The sequence below is a fragment of the Miniopterus natalensis genome, chromosome 1 (genome assembly GCF_054644295.1).
Source record: "Miniopterus natalensis isolate mMinNat1 chromosome 1, mMinNat1.hap1, whole genome shotgun sequence".
Lineage (NCBI taxonomy): Eukaryota > Metazoa > Chordata > Mammalia > Chiroptera > Miniopteridae > Miniopterus > Miniopterus natalensis.
In genome coordinates this window covers 101,897,038-101,909,686 of record NC_142081.1, presented here as the reverse complement: position 1 = coordinate 101,909,686, position 12,649 = coordinate 101,897,038, and the positions used below count along the sequence as shown (strand labels likewise).

Below are 12,649 nucleotides of genomic sequence, written 5' to 3'. Positions count from 1 at the left end.
TAATAAGCCCCTGCCCTCCCTCTTAAGATACAGCTCGAGTAACAGCCCTCGGGTGCAGTCTTCTACCAGACTCCACTTTCCCAGGAAGAATAAGCTGTTCTGTTCCGTCCTGAGTGCTCCTCCTGTGTCACTCAGCCATATTAGCACTGACCTCACTGCATTGCAATGATTTATTTAGATGCCTGACTCCCCAGTGGAAGGAAGGGTGTCTCATTCACCAGCCCCAGCCCACACCCAGCACATCCCAGGTCCCTAATCACCGTTTTGGGAATGAAGCCAACCCCCTTATTTGACTGATGAAGAAACTGGATGCTGAGCTGTGGGAGGAAGCCTGCAGAGCCAGAGGCGAGCCCACAATTAAAACCCCACTTCCTAATCACAGGGCTCAGGGAATCAGAATTCTACCCTCTGACTAAAGGGAAAAAAACGTGTTTACTAAGAACCTACTATATGCAAAGTGCACATAAGTGTAAAAGACCCCAGCAGAGGGCCTTCCTCCACTACTACAAAAATGAGATAATGAAGTGTGAGAAAGGACATCACCAATGCCAGATCCCAGGGACCCCACTGAGATCGGCCTTGATCACCTTTTTTGTTCTTGGTATCCCAAGACTTTATACAGCAAATGGGACAGAAAAACATTTTCCTTTGCAGGAAGAAAAAGTGAATTCATTCCTTGACTGACTCACTCTAACAAAATGGAAATGAAGGGCCTCTGACACACACTATACCCTATAGGAGGTAAGGAGGAAGGAATCTAGAGAGAGAAAGAGCTTGTGCAATCTGGAACCTCCTGCTCTGGAGAGTCCTTGGAAGGAGTCTTAAATTATGAGCCAGGTTCCCTCCCAAGCACAGTTTTCTTGATGGGTAAAGACAAGGGAGCATTTGTCCATCTCCCAGGTCATTTAGTGATCAAATGTATGATAAGAAAAAGACCCAGAGAAGCACCACACCCCCACTCTGTACATCAGCAGCAGCAAAGAATAGGAGCCAGAGAAGGCCAGCAGTCTTGAAAGGGCGGCGGTCTTCTCCTGGGTGAACAGGACAAAGTGAAGAGAGCTTTGAGATCAGCAGAGCCCAAAGCTGAGTAAGGCAGGGACCCAGGACAGTGACAAGAGCTGCATGACTAAAGGAGATTGTTCCAGGGAAGAGTGGCAAGGCAGGAAAGGTCAGATGGAAACCAGGAAACCAAGTTGCAGAGGGGTTCTTAAATGCCAGCACTCTGGCCAAAAATGATACTGTTATTTCTTCTTAGCTCTACACAAATAGACTGCCCTCATATAAGGACCTGTGTCCTCTTCAACTTTGAGAGTGGTGCCACCTTCTCCCTACCAAGACAGACTCTACTCCTGGGCAGGGTCTTTGTAATCTCGCCACCTGCTGGCTCCCTCTGGCCACCCACACCTTCAAAATCGGCACAGAACTTCAAGCCTGGAACCTAGATATTTTCTAGCCCAAGCCCCTTATTACTTATGTGAGAGGACCCAGAGAGGGGAGGTGACAAATGGAGATTTCCTCTCTCTCCTTCAGCTCTGTGTTCATGGCCACCACCATGGCTTTCCGTATCCTTGAGTAAAAAGTTCACAGGTTTTACTGCTTTACCTCACCCATGAATCTTACCTCTGGGATCTTCACTACTTGTACATTCCGTGTAATATTGGGACCTCAAATCATTAGTTGTGCAAATAGCTGGCAATTCAGAAGAGGACTGTGGGCAGAGGGTTCAGCCTATATGGTTATACAACCCAAAGTGGGGTACTTTGGACTTTGGTGTAACCAGGTTTGTAGCCTTAGCCTCTTGAGATAACAGCATAGAAAGAAGCAATAGTAATTAAAGGCACAGAGTGCTATTAGTTAGTACATGAGCACTCTTCATTTCTCGAGTCTTGTTGAAGAGGCCTGGGGTTGGGAGGAAAAGCTGCAGTGACAGCTCTACTGCTAACAAGGCACTGGCCCACTAGGGATGCATCAGCTCCCCTACTGGGCCTCAGTTTTCTCATTTGTAACTTGAAAGGTTTGGATGAAATGCCACAGGGTTCTCCCAGTTCCAGCATGGCAAAAGGAAACTTAGAGGAAGAGTTGTTCAGTTTCTAGAAAAAGGTGACTGTACAGCATTGGCATGAGGCTGCCCCCAAATCAAAACACAAGTCCTCTTTCAAACCCTCAGTGCTCACCAATGGAGGTACAAAGTGGCCTGACCCAGTGTCTCACAGTGCCAGGGCCTCAAACCCAAAGGCACAACAGTTGATCTGAGGCCCTTGTTTCTAAGTGACTTGGTGATCTGTGGCTGACACTGCAAAGCCTGTGCAGGAGCAAGATGGAAACTGATGAGCTGGTCAGTCATCCTCCCCTCCCTGGCCTCGCTGAATCACCCCTGACATTATGTCTGCAAGCAAGGGCCTGGAGGAGGTGAGTGACCTCTTCGGGCCAGGCCCGTGATTCTGTAATCTTCGCTTTACCATAATTAGGAACGGAGGCAGAAGAGTGGGAGGAGAAACCATTTATTACTTCTCTGGGGTTTGACAGCTTGGAAAAAGAAAGACAGGGAGACAGAGAAACAGCCAGGGGAGAAGCCAGCCACAGTGAGTTTAACCTCTCAGTAAAATAAAAATGGGCTGGTCGCACCTCATCAGCTGCCCTCTGTCAATACAGGGCCCATTTGGCAGAACCTGTGGTTCCCATGGTGGTGCTGGTAAGAGGATGTATGTGAGAGCAGGCTGAGGACTGCCACACTTCCCAAGGTGCTAGCTCAGATCATCTATTATATAAAAAAGTGCAGACAGTCCCCACCCCCAGCCGTGAGCTTAAAGATGAAGAATCCAGCCTGTTTGTTCCAGGCAGATGTAATCACACGAACAGTCAGGTCTAGAGGGCAGGACACTGCATGAATAATTCAAGCTCTCCAGTCACTTGATTGTGTGTGCAGATAAAACACCAGTCAACCGCTAAACAGGTCAGCTGATAAACTTGTTTGCTCAGGCCTAACCACCATCTACCGAATGCACCCAAGACCCACACTACAATTAGTGGCTGGGTTTTCTTCTGCAGAAAGCTCGCAAGCCCAGGGAGTGGCCAGCCCCATTAGGTCAGGGTTACACTTCTCTGCAGAGGTTTCTTCACCTCCTTGTCTCTTTGTTCCTACACAGCCACATGGTGATTTCAGCCAACTCAGAGACTGCCATAAACCTGCAAAGGTACAGCATTCAGAGCAAACAATCATGCTGGGAAGCAAATGGGAACTGAGGCTGGAAGGCAAAGGTGAAACAAGGAGGGTGAAGCACCTAGGTTGGGAATTCACAGGCCCATATTTTTTTGTATTTGAGTCCCAGCTCTGTCTTCTTGGCACCCCTGAAGCCTCCATTTCCTCACCTATAAAAAGGGGACAGAGAATATATCTGCCTCTGGCAGCTGACAGGATTAAATGAGGCAATGTAGCCAAATCTCAGGCATTCTCCCCCTAAGAACCCTATTTGGGGAATGGCCAGAAGCCCCAGATGCACACAGCTGCTCTTTATACAAGCCCCACCACTAAATGCGTTAAGATGGTTAACTCTTCCTGAGTTCAGTGTCCTCAGGACTCTGGGAACAGCTTTGCTCTGTCAGCCAAGGTGGATTTTCTGTGCCAAAGAACCATCCATTCACACACATGGGGAGGAACACCACCCATTCAGACCTCAACATGCAACAACATATTACACCTTAATTATGAAGCTCTTAGAATAACTGCTGCTATAAATTTTAAACCTGGGTGCAATTACCCTCTTTAAACACACCCAAGATACTAAGCACTGAGGGGGGGAAAAAGAGGAGGTAGAGAAAGGCAGGAGGTGGCACCTTGCATAACACCCCAAGGTCCATGAACACCTGGGACCCCAGTTCCACTTCATGCAATCTTATCACACAAGTCAGAACCAGTCAGTTCCACCTCAAGTTGGGAAGAATCACTCTCCTAGGAAAACCATTTTTACATACAAGGTGGTATCTGTTTATTATTTCTGTGGGCCAAGAAGTAAAAACCTGGCAGCCTTCATGTGCCTTCCTAAAAAGCTAATCCCTCAGGAAGCCACAAGCTGGCTTCCCACATTGCTCAGTAAACTCAGGACCCTTTCTGGCTGCCCTTCACCCAACACTGGGGGCTCCCTCCAGAAGGGGGAAGGAAACTACAGATTCACAAGGCTCTATACAAGCCACTGGAGCAGGCAGGAATCTCAGAGCATTCCAGGAGTCACCTGCCCTTCTCACCTGCCCTGGGTCCTGCTCGCTGAAAGAGCAAAACTGAAACCTTGTAAACGACTGTTAATTTACAGCAGAAAATCCATTCAAGTCACGGTCACCAAAGGCTAGCATGAGTCAACAGCCTTCTGAGATTTCAAGAACACCAATTGTTAAAAAGAACAACAGGCCTGTGCCATTTATACGTGCTTGCCAACACTAATCGCTGGCCAAGCCAAATTATAGGCAGCCTCTCCTCAGAACACAAATACACAAACAGGCCTCTCCCACAGCCCAGCCTAGCACCAGGGACTACTTACTGATATGCACCTAGATAAAGGGTGTTTGTATTTGCTTAGTTTGAGGTATACTGTTATTAGAAGAGTGACAATATGAGGTAGTTTACATATCCATCAAGCAGCACCACACTAGCTAAACTGGTTTGACTTCAGGATTTCAAAGGTGAGCTCAACTCCAAGCCATCTCAATAGTCCTGGCCAGGCTGCCCCTGGGCAAGTTACTTCACCTCTCCTGCTCACCTTCCTTCTCTGTAAAATGGGAACGAGGCTGCTTTCAAATTAAAAAAGAGAAGAGAAAGCTCCCTCATAAAGAGCATTAGGGTTTTATTTCATTCCAGTTATATTTTTAAGCAGTTAGTGACTTGTTCCCTTTAAGTTTTGACAGCTCAGCTTGGCTTTTAAGACTTTTGAAGTTAAATCTTATCAAGGCAGAACATCACATTTTTGCACACACATACACACACCCCTCCTGTATTTCCTCTTGAGAATTTTACATTAAAACAGATAAAAGCAGCCAGCCACCTCTGGGTTTCAGGAGTTCTAAAACGGATCCTGAAGGTAGAACTTTCCCTTTGCTCCTTTATCCTCCACCAAGATCCAAGACCAGGACAAATTTCACAAGATTGAAAGTTCAACATCCAAGAAATTAGCAAAGCTTCAGACCCTGCATTTCAAGGACCGGATCCATTCATTCTTCAAGGAGAAGTAGAAGGAAGAGAAAAACTAGGCTCATTTTCAAACAGAGGGGCCGTAAGAAACCATGTATTATATAAGTTATTAAAATTTTGACATATATACATATGTGCATATGTACATACACACACATATACACATGCACATGTACATATACACACACACATATAAAAGAGAAAAGCACTTACCTGCTTGTGCATTTCAATGTTCAAGCCATAGGACATCTCATAGTACTAAAAGTGAAAAGAACTACCATTAACAAACAGAAATCTCTCCATTTCCCTAAATCAGCTTTTGGGAAGGTTTTGGTCAAATCATACTTTCCTGACACATTTTTGCTAAAGAAGTTTAAATCAAACCCCAAAGCCAATAATAAAGTGGTTTAAGGGCTGAACATCAGCAAGTGCTGTTCTCAACAGAACATTATATATACAGTATTCAGAGAAGCTGGGCCCTCCCTTCCACAAGCACCGCATGCCATATATCCTGTTTATACAAGGTTCGGGTTCAACAGGGAATTGTGTGTACACTGGGACCCTCTTGTCCTCTGAGAGTTATTTAGCAATGTGTCGAAGGCCTCTTATGTGGAAAGCAGTGTAGGGAGGCGCTTAAGTGCCTTCCATGCCCTCACAGAAGGATGATGTAAACTCGCTGGAACAGACACTGGGAAAAGGAGAGGATGGCCATCTACTGCCCCAGGGCTGATAAGATCCTCAGTTGGGAAATCCCAACTGAGAGGGCAGTGGAGGTTCTTCCTCTACTCTCAGAAATGTCTGGGGAAGGAAAGGGGTAGGAGGGAGGGCTTATGACCCACTGTGGCTATATCCCTGGGCAGTAAAGTTTCCAAACACTTCCAAGAAGGCTATAAGGGAGATTTTTATCCAACCCTTGATGTGGGGTCCTGTCCTACTCACCAAGATAGGGCAACCAGCACTCTAGGAAACCTTCAAAACATGAAGGGCACAAAGGTAGCGCAGAAGTGCTGGGCCTAGGGTTTGCGGTTCTCTTTCTGCCTGTCCTCTCACCCACTCTCCTCTCCAAGTGGCCGGCTGAAGGAGGTTGGGAAAGCTCAGAAGGCACACTCACCCGCTCCCAGGGCTGCCCTGCAGCGGGCCCTGGGGGGAATGGGCTCCACTATGTCTGTGGGCCTGTCCGCCCTCCCAGCCACCCGCCCAGCCCTCGCAGCCTCTCACCATCACATAATGGCGTTGCATCTCCGTCTTTTCGTTCGCCAGCTTGTCATACTCCACTTTGAGGCTGGAAGGACAGGAGCAGCCAGCTCAGGCTTGGGGCCTGCACAGCCTCCCCGAGGCCCCATGGGAGGGCCTCTGAGAGCCACGTTTCCACTTCCCTGACGCCCCCCAGGTTACCCCATTACTCCGCAGCCTCGGGCGGAGGGGGAGTGAAACAACTAAAACTTCCAGCGGCCGAGTGAGGCGACTGCTACGGGCCACGGGGAGGCAGGTCCCTGACGCTGCCTCTCGACCTCCAGAAGCCAGAGCAAGCCGGCCGAGAATCCTACCCTCACCCTGGGAACCCCACGGGCACCCCGAGGGCGGTGCGGGAGGCCCGGTAGCTGGGGGCAGCGAAGGGTTAAGGCAACGCACTTGGAAAGGGGAAACAAAAGGCAGAGGCCCCGGCCGCCCGCAGCCCTGAGGTCTGAGTCCCCACTGCCCCCGCGGGGTGGAGGGAGCAGGAGCCGCAGCAGGAATGCCCCCTCCCCGCCAGCCCCTGGGCAGCCCCCACAGGACTTACCTGTGATATTGAGCTTGCAGAAACTGGAATTCGTCTTTGATCCTGTCACAAGACTCAGCCACCGTGAATTTAAATCCCGGCTGCCCGGGCTGATGGGGAGCCTGGAGTCCGCGAGGCGAAGACAGGGAAGGGGGAGGGGAGAGGGGAGTCAGATGGGGCTCCAAGCGGCTAGCGCCCCCCGGCGGCTGCCCCCGGCTTCCCCCACCCCGTCCCCACTCCACCAGAGAGGCCACCCTCACAGACCCGAACCTTCCCAGCAAGTTTCTCAGTTCCTAGATGGGGCGGGGGGGCGGGGGGGCGTCCCAATCCCTTCCGATTGGCTGCAGGGCTCCCATCCCTTTAACGAAGAAGTCCCCCATTCCCAAGTAAGATGGGGGCTGGGAGACACGCGGCTGAGTTGGGAGACTTAGGCGAGGAAGCAGGGAACAGCGTGAAAACAAACAGGTCTGGGGGAACACAGGCAACCCCCCCAAGACACTCAGGCGGAAGGAGCCTAGTCTCTCAACGGTGCGCCCCTCATCCCCTTTGTGTGAGCGCGCGCGCGCGCGCACACACACATCCCAGAAAGGTAGCAACAAGCAAAATGGAGGTGCCAGATAAAGTGCCTCGTTTACCCTGCCATGATAGATGCTTAAATAAACCGAGTTGCAGTTACTCACCGGATGTCTGCCTTGCGGATACATGGCAGGGAGGGGTCGTGATTCCGAGAGCGTGGAAACGCCGAGAGCCCGGGCCGGGGAGGTGCGGGGGAGGGGGGAGCCAAACCCCAGCGGGGGGCGGCCGGCAAACCGAGAGCTCGCCCCCGGCCCCCCCAGCTCGCTCTCGCAGCGAAATCCCAGAGTCGGGCGCCCACCCAAGCGGAGACAAAGAGCCGCGGAGCTGGCGGCAAAGTCGTCGGCGGGCGCCGAGGTCGGGCGGCAGGCGCGGGCTTTGTGAGCCTAGGACTCGGCGGGCTGTGGCCGGCCGCCTTCTCCCGGCTGCGTGGAGCGCGTCAGAACCAGGGGCTGCGTGGACATCGTCTCCTCCCCAGCAGGTCCGGCGCGGGGTCCCGGGGCCAGGGCCCCTCCAGGGGAGAGAGCGGGCCCCCTCCAATCACTGAGGTGGGAGGGGGACACGCTGGGGCAGCCCCAACATCCGTGGGGCGCAGGTCCGAACCCACAGGCAGCTGTCCGCGAGAAGAGGAAGAAGGCTGACTCCGAGGTGGCGGCTAGGGGCCGCAGGAGCGCCGGAGGGTGAGGGCGGGAGCCAGGCGCGGGCGCTCCGTCGCCCCCCCCCCCCCCCCCCCCCGAGAGGAGAGCTGCTGTTCCGTCTGCTACAGCTGCTACCGCCGCCGCCAGCCCTTCCCAGGGCCGAGAAGGAAACTCCGGCTCAGTGGGTGCAAATCAGCAGCCGATCTGGCATCCTAACTCCAGCGACACAGGAAGCCTCCGCAAAAGGGTCCTCGCTGTTCCCAGCTCAAGCGCCGCGTCTCCAGAGACGAGCGCTCCGCGCCGCAACAACCGCCTCGGAGCGCGCAGGCAGGAGAACGCAGGAGGAGAGACGCAGCCGGAGACCCAGGAGCTCTGCGGCTTCCTTCCTTCCCCTCGGCTCGGCTCGCCGCTCGGCACCAAGACAAACCTCCTAAACACACACCCAACGTACAAATACACACACACACCAAAAAGTGCCCCGGACCTGCGGATACCACACACAGACAGGCGAGGGGCGACCAGCACGAGGTCTGAACTGCCGCGAGAGCAGTTCCAAATAGGGACTGAAAAGTAACAAAATAATGTGGCAGCTTCGCCCCGCGCTGGCCAATGGGAGCGCAGGGCCCCCACGTGGGGCCACCTGACTCGGCCTGCGACTGGACGCCGGCGGGCGCGACGTCACAATGCCCTCTTGTGTCTAAAACTATGCATGAAAAGTAGCAATCAGGCCCTACCCGCTGGTGACTTTAGCTTGGGAGTGAAAAACAGCGCTCCTCAGATCAGGAATTAACCGAAAGACATATAATAAATAGATATATATTATAGCCCTGGACTGCTAGAGTTTTTTCACCTTTTTTTCTCCCACGATCTACTAGCAAATAATTATTTGGCGGGAGGAGGAAAGAGAAGACAGGAATAACAACAAAAAGAAAAAAGACAAGCTGTACAGTCCTCAAAACCTGTGGCTGGTGTAATGTATCAGTTTATTCTGCAGTGGCGGCAAACGATTCCTCCCTTTAATCTCATTAGGTCTGCAGAGCAGCCCAATTAGATACTATAAAACAAACAAAATCACTTTGTCACTTTAATGTTTTCACTTCACAAGATTTAGGACGAAGAAAATGGTGGCTCCCAAAGTTGCCTTCCAACTTAGCTAGGAACTGAGGGTGTCCCTTTTCTTTACTCCTCTTGCGCCCCCACCCCCACCCCTCCGTGGCCCCCAGCTATTCTTTGTTCACTCGTCCGTCTTTTCGGAAAACCAAATAAACACTTCTTTGATGTGCAGCGGATGCCTGCGAAGAGAAGTCCGGTGAACTCTCGCTTGGCGGGCAGCGCAGAAGGCAGGGCCCGACTGCCCGCGGATAACTAGCTCAGTTCGCGGTGTCTCCACTCGGGGTTCTTTCCCGGTGGGAACAGTGACGCCCTGGCCGCAGTTCCTCACCGCACGCCGAGGCCAGGGGAGCAGAGTAGAGAATGAGGTGGCGGCCTTGCCCGGGCCCGGGAGCTCCGAGTTCCGACCGGGTTTACTCAGCCTGTCCCGCCAGCGACACTGCGTCGCGGAGGGCCTGCGGAGGGGCGCGCGTGCAACCCTGCGGGTGTCTCAGCCGCCAGCTTCCACGCCCCGGGAGACGCAGACGCTCACCCGCCCCCGCACGCTACTCGAGGACTCCCCGCGCGGTTGCACAGACCACTCAAATCCCGGGCCAATTTGCCCACAAACCCACGGCCTAGCTCTCCTGCGCTCGGGGTTACGTCAGGGCGCACAGGCCGCGGGGAAGGGGCTCCCGAGCAGCTTCGGCCGCCTCAACCTCAGACTTCGCGTGGGCGGACCCAGGTGGCCCCCAGGTCCCGCTCTAGCAGCTGGGCCAACTCGCACGCACCCGGGGCCAGTGGCCGGCGCGCGAGAGCCGGCCGCGCGCCCCCGGATCTATATTTTCCCCTCATTAGGAGCCAAGTTTGCTTGTGCATCTTAATGAGGGGCTGCTAGCTAGCCGGCGCTACGAGGCTGGTGCGCAGGGAGTTACACGTGAGCGCCCGCCTCGGAGCTCAATTTCCCCGCGCCCGGAGCTTCGGCCGCCCACCCCTAACCGCGGCTCCTCTCTTCATTTATTTATTTTCCTAAATAAAAACATAAGTCGTGTACGGCGCGCACGGAAGGGGAGGGGAGGGGAGAAGCCCCGCTCGACAGATGTGAGAATCTGGCCGCAGCATTCATTAGACACAAAATGGCTCCTCTTTGGAGCTTTCTTTTCCCCTCCCCCTCCTCTGCCCTCCCCCTTACGTCACGGGTGGGCGCACCCGCTTCTTACCCGCCCCGCCCCTTTCTCGCTCCTGAGCCCACGTGGGGGCCGCCAGCCCCGCCCTCAAGCAAGGCAGGAAAAACCAATCAGAGGCCGCTAAGGGAAGTCTCCGTTACTGATTGGTGAAGCTTCCGGGAGCTGTCAGTCCGCGCCAAGGCTGTCAGTCAAAACCACGCGGGGTAGGGGAGCGCTGACAAATGCGGAGGCTTCTGAGCCTCCCGCTTGCAAATAGTGCTTGGAATGGCTGCTTAATTAGCTTTGAATGGCTTTTCCTTCCAGCTCAAACAATCTGTCACTACCATGTGGTATAAAGGAGCCATGCATAAAAAAGTAAGCAGAGGCTAAATATCAATTTGATTTTGTGTATCAAAGGAATATTTTATTTTTCTCCCTAGTAATGAAACGTATCAATTTAAATAATAAAAGGTAAAAAAAACACACACACAAACCAAAAAAAAGAGAGAGAGAGAGAGAGAGAACAGAAAAACACTCAAACTCCACGGTTCCCCGACTCCTGCACACGCCTGAAACAGGTAATTTCTAGGGCTCCGCTTGCAAGGAAGAAGCCTGAAAATCGCTCCCCCCTCCCCCGCTTAAACTTGCATTAAGTGTTTTGTTGTCCAGAAGTCTAGAAGGGGTGCTGGGGGAGGGGTGGCCTATAAAAGGGGTGGGGCGAGGAGGGGGAGAACTTTAAAGCTATCTCTTTGAAGCCTCTAATCCAAGCGGAGGGGGTTTTAAGACCCCATAAACTGGGGATCCCACAGCAGGTCTCGATTTGGGAGCCGAGGAAAGGGGGAGAGTGGGTATGCGTTTCGCCCGGATTTATTAAGCACAATGCCTCCAAGATGCCAGAACTCGGCGCCTCGTCGGGCCTCCCTCTCTTGGTCTCACTCTGGACTGGCTACGATGGCGCCCGCCGGCCGTGGGCCTACGAGCTCAGGCCCCAGGCCGGCTCTACGCGGACTGTGGACAGAAGAGCACAGCAGATCTGTCTCGCGTTCGTGCGTCGCTCCAACCCGACGTCCGTAGTCATGGGGACCCCACGAGCCGGGGCGCTCATGCAGGGTAGACTCCCGTCGAGTCCACCTGTGAGCCTCAGCGCCAGCGCCTGGTCGGGCACCTCAGTGGAGCCAGCGGCAGCGTGTGATGGATGTGGCCTGGCAGTTAGGAATGAGAAATGCGCCGGAGTGCTTATTATGTACAAGGCAGGGCACTGCTACCCGGGCGAGAACTCTATCCTCACCTCTCTCCCGAGGGAAGTGGCCTGGCTGGTAGCCTCATTTTATAGAGTAAAAAAGGCCGGGAAAGCTCAGTAGTTTGCCCCAAGCTGGGTAGAAGTGTTAGGATTCGAATCCAGGACAGTCTATTGGACAGCCAACCTCAGCTCCCCCTTTGCTTGCTCGAGCTGGATCCACGCCAACATTTGCTGAAGGAAAGGCACTTATTCATGAATTCGTATTCATTCATTCATTCATTCACAGTCCTTTTTGTAGGATCACAGGCCCAGCTGCCCGCAGCTGGCTACCAGTCGCTCAGCATCCAGCGTCAATTCCAGCTCTCTGGAGCTAGCTGCCTGAGCCCAGAGCCCGAGGAGGAGCGGGGAGGTAACTAACTAGGCCAGCATCCCTTTAAGCTCACCACCACGTTAACCCCACTCCCATGCCACCCCACAAATCAGGGGAAAAAAAAAAAAGGAGAAAAATAAATTTCTTTTATGCTTGAGAAAGAGAAAAGAAAATAAAAAACATGTATACAACACCCTGTCCAAAGCGCTTGACAATTATTTTTAAAGAAGGAGGGGAGCGGAGAGGAAGAGTTCAAACGTCTCTGTCTCCAGTTCTAATTGGAAACGTTTCAACTGTTTATGTTACAAGAAGTGTCAGGGTCATTTGCTACCGGAGAGCTGACTTTTCATTGGCTGCTTAATTGAGTACCTCGGAGTCCACCCCACGTGGGAGAGGAATTCCTGGCACAATAAAAAAAAAAAAAAAAAAAAAAGTCACCAGGGTAAGATAGAAAATCTGGCCTGGATTTTCAGAAGAAGGCTTCCAGGCCCTCTTTTGGGGTGCAGGGTGGTTGGTGGGCAGCTGTTTGCCAGCCCCAAAAGCTGCTCCTCTGCTTCTCTAAAAATCATTGTCAAACACTTTAAATTAATGTTAATAAATGTTTTCTTTCTTTCTCAGGAATTAAAGCGTCTGGC

The 12,649-nt window shown here is 52.6% G+C and overlaps 1 protein-coding gene across 9 annotated transcripts in view; it reads right to left on the bottom strand.

Moving 5' to 3' along the window:
* Positions 1 to 8,229, bottom strand: part of TLE3 (TLE family member 3, transcriptional corepressor) — a 44,144-nt gene extending 35,915 nt beyond the window's left edge. For all 9 annotated transcript variants that reach the window (XM_087824741.1, XM_087824749.1, XM_087824743.1 and 6 more), the window contains exons 1-4: positions 7,619 to 8,229; positions 6,960 to 7,060; positions 6,398 to 6,461; positions 5,393 to 5,437 (exon numbers count right to left, since the gene is read on the bottom strand). In XM_087824741.1, the coding sequence (XP_087680867.1) occupies positions 5,393 to 5,437; positions 6,398 to 6,461; positions 6,960 to 7,060; positions 7,619 to 7,642 (234 nt within the window). In that variant the 5' untranslated portion in view covers positions 7,643 to 8,229. The remainder of the gene's footprint in view (positions 1 to 5,392; positions 5,438 to 6,397; positions 6,462 to 6,959; positions 7,061 to 7,618) is intronic.
* Positions 8,230 to 12,649: the final 4,420 nt, after the last annotated feature.